Raw genomic sequence first — 19,359 nt, 5'->3', positions numbered from 1 at the left:
ACCCCCTCACCCTCACGCCCTCACCCCCTGACCCCTCACACACCTCCTCACCTTACACACCCCCTCACTCTCACACACCCTCACTCACCCATTCACCCACACACACCCTCTCACCCCCTCACCTTCACACACACTCACCCTCACTCACCCTCTCACCCCCTCACCCTCACAACCCCTCACCCTCACACCCTCACACCCCTCCCCCTCACACCCCTCCCCCTCACACCCCTCACCCCCTCACTACCCCTCAACCACCCTCACACCCCCTCACCCCCACACCCCCTCACCCCCCTCACCCTCACACCCCCTCACTCTCACACACTCTCACCCTCACACCCCCTCACTCACCCTCACACACCCTCACACCCCCTCACTCACCCTCACACCCCCTCACTCACCCTCACACCCCCTCACCCTCTCATCCTCACTCACCCTCACACCCCCTCACCCCCTCACTCTCACACACCCTAACCCCCTCACCCTCACACCCCCTCACACACCCTCACTCACTCTCACACCCTCACACACCATCACCCTCAAAACCCCTCACCCTCACACACCCTCACCCCCCTCACCCTCACACTCACACACACTCACACACCCTCACATACCCTCACATACCCTCACCAGCACAGCATAACAAAACATAGCATAACGAAACACAGCATAGCATAGCATAACAAACAAAAGCATAGGATAGCAAAAGCACAGCATAACAAAACAAAGTATAGGATAGCAAAACAAAACATAGCATAACAAAACAAAACATAGCATAGCAAAACACACACAACAAAGCATAGCATAGCATAACAAAACACAACAAAACATAGCATAGAATAACAAAACATGGCATAACAAAACAACGCATAACATAAAGCATAGCAAAACAAAACATATCATAGTAAAACAAAACATAGCATAGCATAACATAACAACAAAACATAGCAGAACAAAACATAGCAAAACACAGCAAAACATGGCATAGCATAACAAAACACACCATAGCATAACAAAGAATAGCAAAACAAAACATAGCATAGTAAAACAAAACATAGCATAACATAACAAAACAGCAGAACAAAACATAGCAGAACAAAACATAGCATAACATAACATAAAACAAAGCATAGCATAACAAAACATAGCATAACAAAACATAGCAAAACACAGCAAAACATAGCATAGCATAACAAAACACACCATAGCATAACAAAGAATAGCAAAACAAAACATAGCATAGTAAAACAAAACATAGCATAACATAACAAAACAACGCATAACATAAAGCATAGCAAAACAAAACATATCATAGTAAAACAAAACATAGCATAGCATAACATAACAACAAAACATAGCAGAACAAAACATAGCAAAACACAGCAAAACATGGCATAGCATAACAAAACACACCATAGCATAACAAAGAATAGCAAAACAAAACATAGCATAGTAAAACAAAACATAGCATAACATAACAAAACAGCAGAACAAAACATAGCAGAACAAAACATAGCATAACATAACATAAAACAAAGCATAGCATAACAAAACATAGCATAACAAAACATAGCAAAACACAGCAAAACATAGCATAGCATAACAAAACACACCATAGCATAACAAAGAATAGCAAAACAAAACATAGCGTAGCATAACAAAACATAGCAAAACACAACAAAATACAGCATAGCATAACTAAACACAACAAAACATAGCATACATAACAAAACACAGCATTGCAAAGCATAGAAAAACATAGCATAGCATAAGAAAACACAACAAAGCGAAGCTTAGCATAACAAAACATAGTATAACATAGCATAACAAAGCATAGCATACAAAACATAGCATAACAAAACATAGCATAGCAAAACAAAGCATAGCAAAACAAAGCATAGCATAATAAAACAACAAAACATAGCATAACAAATCATAGCAAAAAACAACAAAGCATAGCATAACAAAAAGCATAGGATAGCAAATCTAAACATAGCATAGCATAACATAACAAAACAAAGCATAGGAAAGCAAAACAAAACATAGCATAGCATAACAAAACATAGCATAACATAACAAAACATAGCATAACAAAACATAGCATAACAAAACACAACAACACATAGCAGAACAAAACATAGCCTAACATAACTTAAAACAAAGCAAGGCATAACAAAACAGCAAAACACAACAAAACATAGCATAACACACAACAAAACATAGCATACATAACAAAACATCGCATTGCAAAGCATAGCAAAACCTAGCATAGCATAACAAAACACAACAAAAAATAGCATAGCATAACAAAATACAACATAGCATAGCATAACAAAACACAACATAGCATAGCCTAACAAAACAACGCTTGGCATAGCATAACAAAGCATAGCATAACAAAGCATAGCATAACAAAACAGCATAGCATAATAAAACACAACAAAACATAGCATAACATAACAAAAAATAGCATAACAAAGCATAGCAAATCAAAACACAACAAAACATAGCATAGCATAACAAAACACAACAAAACAGCATAGCATAACAAAACACAACATAGGATAGCAAAACTAAACAGAGCATTGCATAACAAAACAAAGCATAGGATAGCAAAACAAAACAGAGCATAGCATAACAAAACATTGCATAACATGACAAAACATAGCATAACAAAACACAACAAAACATAGCATAACAAAACATAGCAAAACACCCAAACATAGCATAGCTTAACAAAACACAACAAAACATAGCACAGCAAAACAAAACATAATAGCATAGCAAAACATAACATATCAAACACAACAGAACATAGCATAACAAAACCTAGCATAGCAAAACAAAGCATAGCATAATAAAACACAACATATAGCATAGCATAACAAAACATAGCATAACAAAGCATAGCATAGCAAAACATAGCATAGCACAGCAAAACATAGCATAGCACAGCAAAACATAGCATAGCATAACAAAACATAGCATAGCGTAACAAAACATAGCATAGCATAACAAAACATACCATAGCAAAACAAAGCACAACATAGCATAGCAAAACACAACAAAACATAGCAAAGCATAACAAAGCATAGCATAGCATAACAAAGCATATCATAGCATAACAAACACAACAAAACATAGCATAGCATAACAAAACAAAGCATAGGATAGCAAAACATAGGATAGCATAATAAAACAAAGCATAACAAAACATTGCATAGCATAACAAAACATAGCATAACATAACAAAACATAGCATAACATACCAAAACATAGCATAGCAAAACAAAACACAACAACACATAGCATAACAAAACATAGCAAAACACAACAAAACATAGCATAGCATAACAAAACAAAGCATAGGCTAGCAAAACATAGCATAGCATAATAAAACAAAGCATAACAAAACATTGCATAGCATAACAAAACATAGCATAACATAACAAAACATAGCATAGCAAAACAAAACACAACAACACATAGCATAACAAAACATAGCAAAACACAACAAAACATAGCATAGCATAACAAAACAAAGCATAGGCTAGCAAAACATAGCATAGCATAATAAAACAAAGCATAACAAAACATTGCATAGCATAACAAAACATAGCAAAACACAACAAAACATAGCATAGCTTAACAAAACACAACAAAGCATTGCAAAGCATAACAAAACAAAGCATAGAATAGCAAAACAAAACAATGCATAGCATAACAAAACATAGCATAACATAACAAAACATAGCATAGCATAACAAAACACAACAACATATAGCATAACAAAACATAGCAAAACACAAAACATAGCATAGCTTAATAAAACACAACAAAACATAGCATAACAAAACAAAACATATCATAGCCTAGCAAAACATAGCATAGCATACCAAACACAACAAAACATAGCATAGCATAACAAAACATAGCATAGCAAAAAAAGCATAACACACACAACCACACACACACAACCACTCACACACAACCACGCACACACAACCACAACCACACACAACTACACACACAGCTATCTATCTATCTATTGCCCTCACTATCTATCTATCGCCCTCACTCTATCTAGCTCCCTCGGTCTATCTATCTATCTATCTATCTATCTATCTATCTATCTAACACCTTCACTCTATCCATCGCCCTCACTCTATCTATCTATCTATCGCCCTCACTCTATCTATCTATCGCCCTCACTCTATCTATCTATCGCCCTCACTCTATCTATCTATTGCCCTCACTCTATCTATCTATCGCCCTCACTCTATCTATCGCCCTCACTCTATCTTGCTATCGCCCTCACTATCTATCTATTGCCCTCACTATCTGTCTATTACCCTCACTCTATCTATCTATCGCCCTCACTCTATCGCCCTCACTCTATCTATTGCCCTCACGCTATCTATCGCCCTCACTCTATCTACCTATTGGCCTCACTCTATCTATCTATCTATCGCCTTCACTCTATCTATCTATCGCCTTCACTCTATCTATCTATCTATCTATCGCCTTCACTTTATCTATCTATCTATCTATCTATCTATCTATCTATCACCTTCACTCTATCTATCACCTTCACTCTATCGCCCTCACTCTATCTATCTATCTATCTATCTATCTATCTATCTATCTATCTATCTATCCTATCTATCTATCTATCTATCTATCTATCTATCGCCTTCACTCTATCTATCGCCCTCTATCTATCTATCTATCTATCTATCTATCTATCTATCTATCTATCTATCTATCTATCTATCTATCTAACGCCCTCACTCTATCTATCGCCCTCACTCTATCTATCAATGTATCTATCTATCTATCGGCCTCACTCTATCTATCAATGTATCTATCTATCTATCGGCCTCACTCTATCTATCAATGTATCTATCTATCTATCGGCCTCACTCTATCAATGTATCTATCTATCTATCGGCCTCACTCTATCTATCTATCGCCCTCACTCTATCTATCAATCTATCTATCGCCCTCACTCAACCTATCGCCCTCACTCTATGTATCAATCTATCTATCGCCCTCACTCAACCTATCGCCCTCACTCAACCTATTTATCTAGATACCGATCGCCCTCACTCAACCTATTTATCTAGATACTGATCGCCCTCACTCTATCTATCTATCGCCCTCACTCTATCTATCTATCGCCCTCACTCTATCTATCTATCGCCCTCACTCTATCTATCTATCGCCCTCACTCTATCTATCGCATCACCACAGCATCACTAAGGGGCACAACAACATCACTATGCGCTACCACAGGATCATTGAATGCCACAGCATCACTAGTCGCCACCACAACATCACTCAGCGCCACCACAGCATCAATCTGTGCAACCATTCAACAACAACTGGGTCAAATATGTTCTCTCAATGTTTCAAGCTTTATTACAAATGTCACAAAAAGAGGTTAGTATTTCACTTCTGTTCTTGGATTTTCGTCACAATAAAATACACTGAACATATTCTTCACAAAAGTTATTTACAAAAGTTTAAGCTATTGCCATTTTAAATTACAATAACTTTTATTTAAGTATTAATTATTAAAAAAATTAAAAGCCATTGTTATTTGTAATATCAATACAATGTATATGAATACAACAAATATTGCATTACAAATGCTATAGGTGTCACAAGTTATAACTATTGGCATTGTAAATGACAAAGCTATAATTTTTTCTATTTTCAAAACCAACACATAAATAAAAAATGTGTCATTTACAATACCAATAGCTCAAACTTTCCTAATGCGAGACCTTATGCATTGCAAATGCTTGTTCTTCAGATGGGTTTAACTTTGTGTATATTATAGGTTGCGTTTGGAGTTTAAGAAATCTGGATGTTTGTTTAATTTGCAGCCTGGAGAAATGGGAGATTCCTTTAAACACATGTTGGCTATGTATGTTCTGATTTCTTGAGAGATGTAAAAAAACAATTAATGGGAAGAATATGATTTAATTGAAAGAACATAACTTCATCAACTAAGGAAACCATTTTAACTGGAACATGAATGTGGGACTATTGTTACTAACCTCTTTGAGGATACTATAAACTTCACAAAGGCCATTTTATGGGTATTGGGTACAAGAGGAAAGAGGGCGCCGGGTCCTTTTCTACCCTACAACTGATATTACATATTTGGAAGTGGATTTGTAGAGCGCATAGCTACCCTTAGGCATCCCAGCGCTGAGAGGACCTAGTTTTTTCCAAGTGGAGGCCAGAAACAGGGAGATTTAGGGGAAGAGCCAAGTTTTTAATTGTTTTCGGAAGGAGAGTAGGTCATGATCTCTCCTCAAGGCAAGTGGGAGGGTATTCACAGGTGGCTCAGTGTAGTTTGGGCTTCCATGAAGAAGCTTGTTTTTTGTAACAATGATACAAATGTCTGCGTCTGAGGGCGTGTGTGGTTGTGGATGAAGTTTCCAGAAGGCTCCTGGTCAGTGTGCCTGCAGACGAGATCACAGTGGTGTTCACCACCCCCATTGTGCTTTCTTGGTCTAAGTATGTATATAACCCATGCATCAGTGTGTTGATGATGTGGCCCTCTTTTCATTCTTCTTTCTCCCTCTAGCTACCTTAACGACCTGGACCGTATAGCATCTCCTTCCTATCTGCCTTCCCAGCAAGATGTACTTCGAGTTCGAGTCCCTACAACCGGCATCATTGAGTATCCCTTCGACTTACAAAGCGTCATTTTCAGGTACAAAACGTGACCACAACATTCATTTGAACTGTGATCTTATTGCTTGCTTATTGTGTGCTGCATGCTATGTTATGCATAGTGTTTACTGTCCACGAAAACCCTAATCAGGTTGGAGAATTCATTGACAAATAAATATACATTATTAACCAGGGTATATTTAAATGATTCAAATCTTCGTTTTTAAAATCGTCAACAGTTTTTCCGTTTTTGCCTTTGTAATCTTATACACCAGTCAATAGAATAACAATGAAGTTGTAGTTTGCTTTTACTAGTGTGGTAAGTTTGATTTTGGAAGATGGTGAGTGTGGTTTTTGGAAAGTCATCTTTTCTACTGCATTTCTATTTATGTGGGCCAACTTTCTTTAAGGCTGTCACCCATCCAGTGGCATTTCGCACAACATTTTTACGAACGTGAATGTATGTATGTATATTTGTATTTAGTATGTTTATAGTGGAACCTAGCTAAATGGCAGCGGAGCATTTTATAGGGTTAATGGCACAAATACATTAAATGCGTGATTGGAGGTGGACTGTTTTCTTCATTGTGGTGTCAAAGTGTGATCCTACACATGGCCTCAGCATTTCCAGCAAGTATCAATACCATGCTGAAGGGCTCTGTTGCATCCCACATGCAACATGCTCCTTTACCCTGGAAGATCAGAATCTTACACTCCTGACTTGTTGCCTTGATATATTTTGTTGTTCAACATTTTGACGTTCCAAGGCATGAGCATACTGGACATTTGTCGAGGGCCTCCACCTTCAAAGGGTCCCCTCACTAAAGTGAACTTTTTTTCTATTTGACCTCTTTCTATTCCATTTTTCTTTCTAACCCGCTCTCCCTCACTAGCTCTGTTTAGGACTCTGCCTCTCTAACCCATTTCCTCGGCAGGACCTATTTCTACTGTTTTTGTGACCCTGTTAAAGTTTAACATATAAACGAGTATTGTTTGTCATCATGCAGGCTAGAATTAGCTGGAAATGGGTGATAGCATTTAAATGTATTCCATACAGGGGGCCTGAAAATGATCTTGCCCTGGGCTTCTAAAACTCTTAAAATTACACTCCTTTCTGTCCACAGCCGATGGAGGTTTCAAGCATCATAGTGTCAACCCATCCGTCAGACCTCATCATCAGAACATAACTGTCTTAGCTTTCAGTGTTCAAGGTTTATCTACAGTGTCTACACTCTGGCATTGTAGACCTTTCGTGCTAGTCCTTTTAATCATTTACTGCTAGTCCTTTTAGCTCCGTGTCCATTGAAGTGTGCCTGATAGACAACGACCCGGGAGCCAAATTCATGGGCAAACTAAGAGGTAGCACTACCTGGCTTTGTGCTTGTAGATGTTGATAATGTACAGATATTTTACTGGGTGTAGAATAATTCATTGTAAAAAAAAAATCCACTCACTCCAAACATACGCTTTTTCACCAAACTGAATTTGTCCTTTGCTTAAATAAAACTCGAATCAGAGAGAACTTCTAATTCAATGTGGGAAGAGTCTTTTTGTTGAATTTTACATGAATGAGAATTTAAGAAAGATGCCTTTAATGTTTTACTCTTATGCCACATTAAAACTCTTTTTTGTGGTAGGGGTTTGCAATTCTTTAAGATTTTAAAATTTGAAAGTTTAATTGCTCGGATTTTTCATTTTTGAGACATTTCCTTTTTATACATATAGCCATAAGTTATAGATGGATTATAGATATTTATGTAGACGACGGCCTGGAGCCTTTCTTTAATCAATACTCGTCCAAGGGCTGTGAAGCATATTTTGTTAGATTTTGCTAGAAACTCTCAGCATGAGCCTCTGGTTCTGGATTCTGCTGGTTACTTTTGTGGTTCCTTGCGAGCACCTCAGATGAGCAAAGATTGCAATACGTTGCGATTAATAGTACATCTTCGATATAGTTCTGTCATGTGCGTCCATTGATTGGCAACTGAGGCACTTCAACATTCTAAGGTGAGCTTCACTCTAACCATCTATGGCTGGGGTGTACCAACCAGGGAAGAAAAGAGGGGTGGAACGGTCAGGGTAAAAAGGAGGGGAACCGTAGGAAGCAGGGGTGATTACAAGATATAATTCTGATAGATTATACTTGTAGATTACAACAATTACCTTTGGCCTTTAGTGCTTCGTTCTTCTGGAAACTAAAACTGAATGTAGCCTGTTGCAAGAAATGGGCACTTAAGATGGTGCTAGCAAGGCTGGTATGCATTTTAATGGATTCTGATGCGTTGCCAGAGGATGGAAGTGTTCCTAAAGTGCCTTCCCTTTGATAGGACCCGTGGGCATGACAGATGCTATGGGGAAAGTGACCAAAGTTTGTTTTTGTTATGTGATCAGCAATGGCACTCAAAAAACTTTGAATCATGGTTTTAAAACCTGGTTGAGGAAATATGGCACAATGAGCGCCTGATATGTGCTTTTCCAGATTCCTTCTTTTGAGTCTGTTTTTTGCTGATCAGTGCATTTTTTAGGCATGCTGTGTCACGTGCTGATAATTTAAAGATCTCTCCTACTGCTGTAAGAACGTTTTGAAGATGTTATTGCAGTCAGCGTTTTCTTACGGAAACCAGCAAACGTCAAAACACTTGTTCCCTTGTCCCTGCGTGCCTTTGTTCCTTAGCATATTTTTCTTCATCTAGAGTTTAATTGTAGGTCAGCATCTGACGGCATAACTGCAAAAACCTATTTGGCAATAATAAAAATAAAAAATTGGCTTAAAAAATCGTGACCTCCCAAAAATTGCTCCTAATCTGTATTTAATCCCCATGTCAAGTACTTTACCTCTGAATCGACGCCTGCAGCTGGCTGCGCATTTTCATGCAGCCTTTCTGATAGCGGCTTCAATTGGTAATTCTGCACCTTTGGAATAGTCACAGGCAACGGTCTGGATCAGGATTGTCAGTAGCAAATGCAGTTGCGTGCTGACGGGTCGTACTGTCAAATTCACCTATGGTCTCACGGTACCACAGAAGTGTCATATAAGCCCACACCCCCATGACATGATGTCAGTTCCTTCCTTTCCGTACCCTTCAACATGGATCCAGAGCTGTAGACTCAACTCACTGGTTTTCTGAAAATTCCAAATTTCAAAACGGTGTGCCAGGGAAAAAGTAGGACTCTGGCTTCCAAAAAAGCAGGATTAAAGCTGTCGTAACTGCAGGAAGCATATTTTGGTCACGGACCCTCATGATCTGCTTCTCTGGTGCCTTCACTTCGGAAATTGACTTAGTCATGTGATAAGTGTTCCCTTACTCACCTGAAGGCAATCCGAGAGGGGGAAGCAAAATGATACATAGAGCACAAAAAGATCTAATTCGAGGCACTTGCCCCAAATCCTGGTCCTGCTCAGAGTCATCAGGTAAGTGCAAATGTGTTGCACGCACAAGAAGGCCAGCCAGGATTCATCCCTTTCTCACCACTCAAAACCAGCAAGCAGCTGTGCAGACAGCAGTCTCCCCTAAGGTCCTTTGACTTTGAGCCACAGCCAAGGCGGATCCTGTTGTGCCCGGAATTTCTCAATCCTTTGTGTGCTCTGCAGCATGTAAATTCTTTCAAAGTGGCCGTGCTGTAAATCTTAATGCTGTACCTGGCTCCCTCTGGGGCTTCAGACCGCATGAAGCCACATGGGCCACCAGCTGCACTTCTGCCAGTGGGTAGTTCCTGGAACCAAATACCTAACCTATGGCCATTTTGAACCCCTGCCAGTGCTTGTCCAGACTTCTACCTCAGCTCAAGGTTTCACCTTGAGCCCATCTGTGCCAGGGCCAATACAGATTCTGAGGACATCTCTGCTGGATCTGATCCAAACATTGGTCTCATGCCTGGAGCTGCCATTGGCACATGACAGGCCTAGGCCATGCTATAAGATCACTATGGCACAATAAAACAGACTGGACCTCGATCTCCACCCTCTTGCATGATGCCAGTAACATAAGAGACTCCAATTCAGGTTCAGTCCTGGGGCACCAAAAATTTCTCATAATGAGGCAGCGGACAATTTCCTCCCTTCTCATTACACTGCATATTGAATTAAGAAGTTGAGTCCTCACCAGGCCCACCAACTGGGAAAAGCACTTCACAGGGCAGCAGAAATCTTTGACCTACATCTGCCCAGACAAGCCTTGATGAGTAGGATTCAAAGAAGTATGTTTTACATGTGGCCATTTACACCACAGACTGTGTAGGTTGCACCATTCACCAGTGTAGCGCTCAGACTGCAGAATTCAATTGCGTCTCCCTGGGTTGAGGACCATCAGATCATTTAAAGGTACTAGCCCTACCTTTCATTTCATCCCCTGCTCTCATTCTCCCTGACTCCGCTCAAATTTTGCAGACCAAGCTATCCTCTTTAAGCAGGAGGTAAATTTAATTCTGGCCAAGGGAGCTATCAAGAGAGTTCTGGACTAGGAAAAAGGTGAGGGGAGTTACTCCTGCTACTGTACTTTCTTTTACCCAACGAGAATGAACGGCACAGACCCATATTGGACCTCCGAAAGAAGGTACTCCGCGGCTGGAAACACACATTCAAAATATTCACTTGTGGCTCAGGTTCTGTCTGCTGTGGACCCAGAAGACTGGATGTAGTCCTTGTACTTGGAGGGCTAGTATTATGGAACTGAGACATGCGCAAAGAAGCTCTCAGGGTGGGACATGGGTATTGTGTGTCACATATGGGCTGGGAAACAAGTCGATGTGCCTTCCAAGGGTAACTGCACAAACTGTCCTAGTTCCAGCCCGTGTTCAGGAGAGTGCATTGTCTTTGATAATTACACACACTGTCTCTTTCTACTGGGCACCCAGGATTGACAGTACTTTGCAGTTGACAACTGGACGCTGCGCCAAGTCTTTAATACCGTCCCTGGGTAAATTCTGGACTTCTGTTTATAACAAAGAGCTTTTAGGACAGAGGGGACGAGAAAAAACAGTACTTTGAAGAGTTGTAGGGAAGCGATGAGTGATGTTTTTAATAGCAATTCATAATCATTAGTTTAACATGTTTGGGGTGACTTGTCCTTACAAAATTGAGGAGGTATGTAGAGCTTTTCGACTGTTTTTGATGTGGTTCTTATTACTTTGCAGAATGGTGGATGTGGGGGGCCAGCGATCCGAAAGAAGAAAATGGATACACTGCTTTGAAAACGTCACGTCCATCATGTTTCTAGTTGCACTTAGTGAATACGATCAAGTGCTTGTGGAGTCAGACAATGAGGTAAGAAGCTGCTGATTGCATCCTCCTGAACCTGTGGTAGCAGGATTTCATACAAGAGAGTATCTTTACTACTACAAGGAGTGAAGGAACTGGTTCGTAGCATAAAATATCCGACATATGTCAGTTGATCTTAAAAAGTCTGTCAAAATATATACTGTGATGTGATAGTTTACTGCCACCAGAACTATCTGTACATGTAAGGCTTGTCTATGAGCATAGCATATGCCAAATAGCATCCTCGATGCTGTGCAGCATGGCTAAAGGATAAAAAGGCTTTTCACATGGCTGCCCGGGTCATTTTGTCTGCGTGTACCTACAAAATGATGTGGTTGCTTGTTTTCTGTTTAGTTACCAATCAAAATTGGACGTCGGAGAGCGTTTTTTTTTAAAGGGTGGGAAGAAATAACAGGAAGGTGGGCATGGAAGTAGCATGGGGGAGTGCAGAGGCAACCCGGAGGTGGGGGAATGAAGTAAAACAGAGGGCGTAGGAGGAGTAGCAGCGGGCGAGAGTAACGTGTAGTGGTGGGACAAAAGCACATGGGTTCGCAGACAATATGGCAGTACCGTACAGGACAGGGGCAAGGATGAGAAGCAACTGGCAAGAGGGAAGGGGACCGTGGGGGTGAAGCAGCACAGAGGGTGAGGTTGGGCAGGAAAAGCAAGGTGAGCGGGCAAGAAGCACACGAGTGAGAAAGCAATGGGGGAAGAACCGGAGGTTGAGCGCAACATAGTGAGAGATGGAGAGAAGCACGCGGACAACACGTACAACAGAAAGCAGCACGAAGTGAAGAGAGAGTTAAGCACAAGAGGGAACAAGCTGGGAAAAAAGCACTCTCATGGAGTGCTTAACCAACAATCAGAAAGTAGTAGCTCTTTTCAGTGAGTAGCACGCTAATCTGAAACCCATAGTGGATTAGTACAGGGCAATATAAGTTGTTCATTGGATTTGTGGACATGTGAGTCTGTTAGTTGGATTGAATAGGATAAAGGAGGAATAGAGGTTGAAAGAGTCTAGAAAAGGTTATTTGGGAAGATCATAGTAGGACAATGAGGTTTGGCATGAGTCTGAAAGTGTAAGTAGAGGGTATATTGAAAGTGGTATAGGATGAGACCTAGAGTAATGAATTGGCGAGAGTTGATGCTTTTGTTTTCTACAGTAGTTGTAAAGTAAGAAATATATAGATACATAAAAAGGTATACATGTACATGGAAAATAATAAAGAGATATAAAGTTGTATTATATAAATTTCCATATGTACATGTGTGGATAAATGTTTAGAAACTCCTAATTTCAATGGGTTGCTGTACATAAAGCGAATTTATTTATATATTTTTGTAATTTGTTTTCAGGATTTTTTATTTATTTAAATTTTTTTAAAATATGTTTTCCCCCAATATTTCAATCGAGAAGTACTTATACATACAATTGGTATTATCATATTTAAACATTGTGAGTGATAGATAAAATAAAATTAAGACCCATAAGCATATATTCAAATAACTTTTAAGTAAACTATGCAGTGACATATATACATGTAAGCATAAAATAATGAGGCGGAATCAGGGGGGGGAACCTGGCAACCTCTGTACTCTTGTAATCCGGAATTACTGATAAATTCCACCACTCCACCGGCAGAATTAATCTGCAGTAGATGGTTTCCAAACGGGGCCGGAAAAGAGAGCGGCCCGCCGCGTCCAAAAACGATTTCATATCAAAATGTAATCTGCAGTGGTCTCCAAACACAGAGGTACAGCTTTCTCATCTGTCACTGCCCAGAAACCCCTACAATGGGGTGCACACACCCTGGCACCCCGGACACTCCGCAGTGATTACTGTAGAGCATGCAGTGCAGTCATGTATCGGATGCCATGTACAACCCCATCACACTGCAGGGTAAAGCCTTCCCGTTAGTGTGTTAATAAGGCCTAGGAAACAAAATGACTATTGTGGTCTTTACCATGGCTCGACTTTGTCACTGTGTCACTTGGACTTCAGAGTTAGGTTAGGGCAAGTAAAAGTCCTGATTTGCCCATTTTGGGGAAAATCGGGAATAAAACAAAACCAATCAAGAGGCAACTTTGACTCCAGTCTGTAAAATTCTGAGAATGGACAAAGACATCTAGGGCCATATGTATCATAGTTCCGTTTTGCGAATTCCAAATAGTGAATTTTAAGGAATCGCTATTTGGAATTCGAAAAACGGTATGTATGTACAAAATCGCTTTTTTATAGCGATTCCTTACCATTCCTAATTTGCGATTAGCAAATTGCTAATCGCAAATTACCCATTCATTTCTATGGGCCAGGAGGCCCATAGGAATGAAGGGGCAATTTGCGATTAGCAATTTGCTAATCGCAAATTAGGAATTTTTTCAAGGGTGCAGGGGTGTCTCAAGAACACCCTGCTGCACCCCTGAAAAAGACATTTGGGGGCATATGGCGCACATACATGCCCTAAGGGCATGTATGGGCGTCATATGGCACCTTTGGTTTTTTGGAAAAAAGCTTTATTAACAGAAATCGCAACTTACCACCAACTAGAAGTTGGTGGTAATTTGCGATTCCTTAATGGCATTTTTTGCATATTTTTCTTTGATTCATTGCATTTAAGGAATCGCAAAATGTGCGATTCCTTAAGTGCAATCGCAAAATAAGGAATAGCAAATTTTGCGATTCCTTATTTTGATGCAAAAATGTTTGATACATACCATTTTAGGTAAGTGCGAATTTCGGCCTTTGCGAATGCTAATTAGCTTGATACATATGGCCCCTAGATTACAAATGTAATTCGCAACCAGGCTCCTGGCAGTGATACACCATAAAAATGCACTGTCTCCATTGCATGTTCTTTGATTTAAAACAAGATGAATGTCTCGTTGGATTTGTTTGTGCCTTGCACGACTCTTCGAAATTGCATTGGACTCGTGTAATTTCCGATACGACAACATGCTCATTCACTAAAATGTCAAAACTTCATTCTCTGACAACATTTTATGATGGTTTTATTTGTCAAAAAAAAAATAACTGTGCAAATATGTTTTTGAGCAGTTTAAGTTAACATGGAACATTCCTGTCTTTGATGCTCATTTTGTATGCATGTGTCTGACTCAGATGACGAGGCAAATGGCACCTCGTACGCAGGCTTCATAATAGGCAATTATGTTCCGACTAACCAACTATTCATCCATTGCTCTCCACTGCCAGGCCAACAGGCACCTCAGGAGCATGTACAGAAATGCAAATTTTCCATGGGTTGATGTTGGAATGTCCTAATTTTATTAAAAACACAGAGGCAACTATTATGTTAGCTTTCCTTTTTTTTTTTTATTCGTACAGCAGCTAGATCATGGAAATAGAAACGAGCATCAGCAAATAGGCCTCTGCAGTCCGAGAGCTATTGGCGTTGTCAATATATTTTAGCCATTTTAAATAGCATCACAGCTGTTGTTCAGCATGGCAGAAAGTCATAGTAAAAAAGCACTATCACTCAGCCAGTGATGGCCGCGTCATTGTGCTTTTTTGACTGGCTGGAGGGGTGGGTCAAGCAACACAACAAAGGGGCGAGTCAAGCAACACAATAGTGGGTGGGGCAGGGGGGAGGTCTGGCGAGTCAAGCAACACAACGGAGGGGGGGGGCTGAGTCAAGCAACACTACATGGGAGGGAGTGGAAGACAGTTGTGCACCAGCCGAGTCCTGAAAATATTTGCTATTGAAATCATACAACACACATCACATAAAATATGAAAAGTTTCTTAAAAATAAAAAAGTGTCTGTTTACCATGTGGAACACATGATTTACATGCCTAGGTATCTGCAGCACTTACAGGATGTAACAAGCATTTACAATGCAATAGGTCTCGCAGCATTAAAGTTTGAGTTACTGGCATTGTAAATGACAACGCTTTGCATGATTTTTTTTTTTTTAATTTGCAATTGGTATATAAACATTGTTTGTGAATGGTTAGCTGATGTGGTGGTGTCCCTGAGTGATGTGGTGGTGTCCCTGAGTGATGTGGTGGTGTCCGAGTGATGTGGTGGTGTTCCTGAGTGATTTGATGGTGTTCCTGAGTGATGTGATGTGTGAGGGTGAGGGTGAGAGGGTTGTGAGGGTGAGGGGTGTGAGGCTGTAAGGGCGAGTGAGGGTGTGTAATGGTGAGTGAGCGTGTGTGAGGGTGTGTGAGGGTGAGGGGGTGAGAGTGAGGGTGGGTGGGTGAGGGTGAGTGAGGGTGTGAGGGTGTGTGAGGGTGAGAGGGTTCTGCTTTGGTGGAGGGCGTGAAAACATATGTCAGTGCCCATGGTCCAAGCAATTGGCTACAATGTATCTGATTTCCGCAGCGCCGCGGGGCTGAGAGACTCGCCGTCGCCGCGAGGATACAATGTCACACGTCCTACTAACATCGCGCGATTCAGTTATGGTTGATGAGGCCTCTGCTGCTAACTGGATCGATGTCGCCATTTTGCACAGCCTGACTGTTTTGCAGGGCCTGGCCGCGCTCGCTCACACCACACTGCTGTTCGCACCTCAGACCTGTCCAGTAGTCAGGCCCCCACCCTGGGACAGGACCGGCCTAGGAACTAATATGCCAATGCCGCCTGCCGGCAATTTTATTTCAGAGCGGGCCGGCGAACTCGAGGGCACTGGGTCCCTGGGTGAGGGGGGAGGGTCCTGCTGCATCATGCAGACGGGAGACCGCTGTCCGGCGAGAGAGCCTGTCCTCCCCGGTATACAGTCTCACGCCGGGCCGGGCAGGGCCGGCTCAGTAAGCATGAGGGCAGAGGAAGAACAGAACAAGCCGAGAAGATTCACACATTTCCCTTTTTCCCCCGAGCGAGCATGATGTGGGCGGACGTCACAGAGAGAAGCAAACCAGGCTTCTGCCACGTGAGGAAATGGAGCTGCCCTTGCTGGACGCAGGCGGGCCATCACTGCAACTAAATTCAAGCAAGTAAGTGCCCTGAAGTCACGGGCATAAATTAAAAGCGCAAAAAAGTTCAAAATGTGCTTTGGATTGCCTCGCCTGGCTTCCTTCAAATTCCACGCACACATCACCTCGTCACCCGTACTACCTCCCAGCCACACACAGACTTCACTTCAGACAACACACACTGGCAGATTGCACGGAAATTCAGAGGTCATTGAAATAATTATTAAACGTGGGCAAAAGATAATGACCACCGCTGAATTCAGAAAAAAATGCACACCAAGTTCTGCTTTGCCGCGACAGGCGTGTTTCAAGATCTTCTAGCCGAGACCTAAAAAACCAAAGACGTGAATTGCAAAACTGCGAGCATAACATACTTAGTATACCAGCCTCTTAAGGATAGATTGTTTGGCTTGGCCTCAGTAGAATTCATACTTTTTTACCCTTGAATCACAAGCTAACTTTAACGGTCTGAGTCATACTTCCGACGGCATGATCAGTTTTTTAGTCTTTAGTCTAAGCGTTGCTTCAAGGCTGCTCCATATTCGAAGCATAACTGTGTGTTTGTATTTGTAGGACTACAATCTTCTTTAATACCTTTCTCATAAAGCGTGTGCTTACGCTGCATGACGGAGGTGTGTTAAGTACTATCAAAGGGCTTGCGGCCAGCTTTCCTGTGGCACAGACACTGATTAGTCGGCTGTGCCAGAAAATTAAAAAATTCAAGCCATAAATCATTGACCTATCTTGTTAATATACGGTTGCAGGCAATACCATGCATCCGTATTTCCGGAGCATCTTGAAATGTAACCAACTCATTGATTGTTTATTTGTGTGTTTGTGCCTTTTACGTAGCGATAATGCTCCCTTTGGATCAGATGAGGCACTAGCCTGGCAGTCTCGGTCAGCATCGTGCGTCACGTGGTGCACACCGGGCGGCCCCCCTGTCACTCTTTGCCGCCCCCACCACCCTGTCACTCCCCGTGATGCTCAACCCGTCCACGTTCCACGCTCAGTTGAACTGTCTCGGACTGGGAGCAGACCAATGAGGGAAGAGTTTAGGGCAAAGGGTCCTCTGAGTGCAGACGCCCTCATCTGGAATGGAGGTGCAGGGGCTGAAAGTGGCCTCCAGGGGTACATGCGGAGACTGCACCATCTTGTGTCGGGGCTGATTGTAACACGCTGCAGTCTGCACCTCATTTCTAGCATCTTTCAGGGAGAGGTTAGTGCGATGGTCTTAGATTCGACATCTGATACAGTGAGAGATTTTGCGCCCGCTGCCCCGGGCGCCTCGGCTAGCGAGCACAGTGTGCTTGAACCAACACGCTGAATCCAGCAGATATGAGCACAAGTTACATGATTACACATGGTCAAATTAACTTTTAAAGCATTTTGCCCGGTTTTCGATCTCTAGTTTCTCTAAGTTTCAGTTTCTTTCTAGGTCGTGGTGCGCGGCGGAGACACAGTCGCCGTGAAAGTGCACATCGGCAGCTCAGACACTAAAGCGCGTGGCCCGTTCAAATCGCTTTCTTGGAGAGGAGATGCGCGTGGCCAGGTCCTGTCTCCTGGAAAGCTGAGTCGCTGACAAAAGGTCTCTGGCGAGATAGCGCCACGAGACCTAAAAATGTAGCAGGCATGAAACAATGCAGTGACTTAATCTAGATGCTCTGATAAAATAGGGTAGCAGGAAGTTCCTATGATGTGCAAATTAATACTACCAGGCTGTAATTTTTTTTTAAGCGTGCCACTGAATTACTATAATCACTAAGGGGGCAAACAGCTCACAAGCACACAGGAAGGACACCAGCAGTTGCAAAGTTTCCCATCCTTCCACAGGGCATGTGTTGCAACCTGTAATGACATCCACTCCTCTGTACCCTCACCCACGGCTGGACTGGGAACTGAAACTGGCCCAGGCAAACAGCTTGGGCAGTCCTGTGGGGGTGAGAGGGGGGGGGGGCTCGTTTGAAGCACCACTCCTTTCTCACTGCTGCAGCTTTTGTTAAAGCGGGGCAATATTGCAACTTTGCTGCAAAACCGGCGCGGTAACAAAAACAGTCTCCCAGGGTTCCAAAACCGGCCTCCACCCTGGCGGCCCACCTGGGAAATGCTCGGGGCCCGCTAAGGCCTATTCGGCCCTGCCCTCAACTCACTCATTCCGAACTCACATATTTGAAAGCGCTTTTATGTGCAATAATGAAGAAACTATTTTTTTGTAAAATAAAATATTTGCTCAAGAACACAGAGGTTTAAGTGGGAAAGCTGCTATTTATCTGAGTTTTCCGGTTTCACTTTGAACAAATCAGCCAGAAAATCGGTATCTATTTGTCTAGCCTTATGTTAAGCGCTTGTTTTTACCCGTTAGTTAATTTTTCGGTAGTTTTTAAATACAGCGCAAACTCGACCGAATGCTGAGCACTTTACATGAATGCTAGTTATGTTACACAAGCTTGTAAGCATTGTTTATAGGCATAGAGAGATTACG

General features: G+C 41.8%; 1 protein-coding gene across 1 annotated transcript in view; it reads left to right on the top strand.

Moving 5' to 3' along the window:
* Window positions 1-6,598: 6,598 nt before the first annotated feature.
* LOC147659191 (guanine nucleotide-binding protein G(q) subunit alpha-like) overlaps window positions 6,599-19,359 on the top strand; it is a gene marked incomplete at its 5' end in the record, with an annotated part of 73,316 nt that continues 60,555 nt past the window's right edge. The window contains 2 exons of the mRNA XM_086951912.1: window positions 6,599-6,727; window positions 11,821-11,950. Coding sequence (XP_086808038.1) covers window positions 6,599-6,727; window positions 11,821-11,950 — 259 coding nt within the window. The remainder of the gene's footprint in view (window positions 6,728-11,820; window positions 11,951-19,359) is intronic.

The sequence above is a fragment of the Lissotriton vulgaris genome, unplaced genomic scaffold (genome assembly GCF_964263255.1).
Source record: "Lissotriton vulgaris unplaced genomic scaffold, aLisVul1.2 SCAFFOLD_2826, whole genome shotgun sequence".
NCBI lineage: Eukaryota > Metazoa > Chordata > Amphibia > Caudata > Salamandridae > Lissotriton > Lissotriton vulgaris.
Note: the sequence above shows the minus strand (reverse complement) of the source record. Positions and strands in the feature narration are given on the sequence as shown.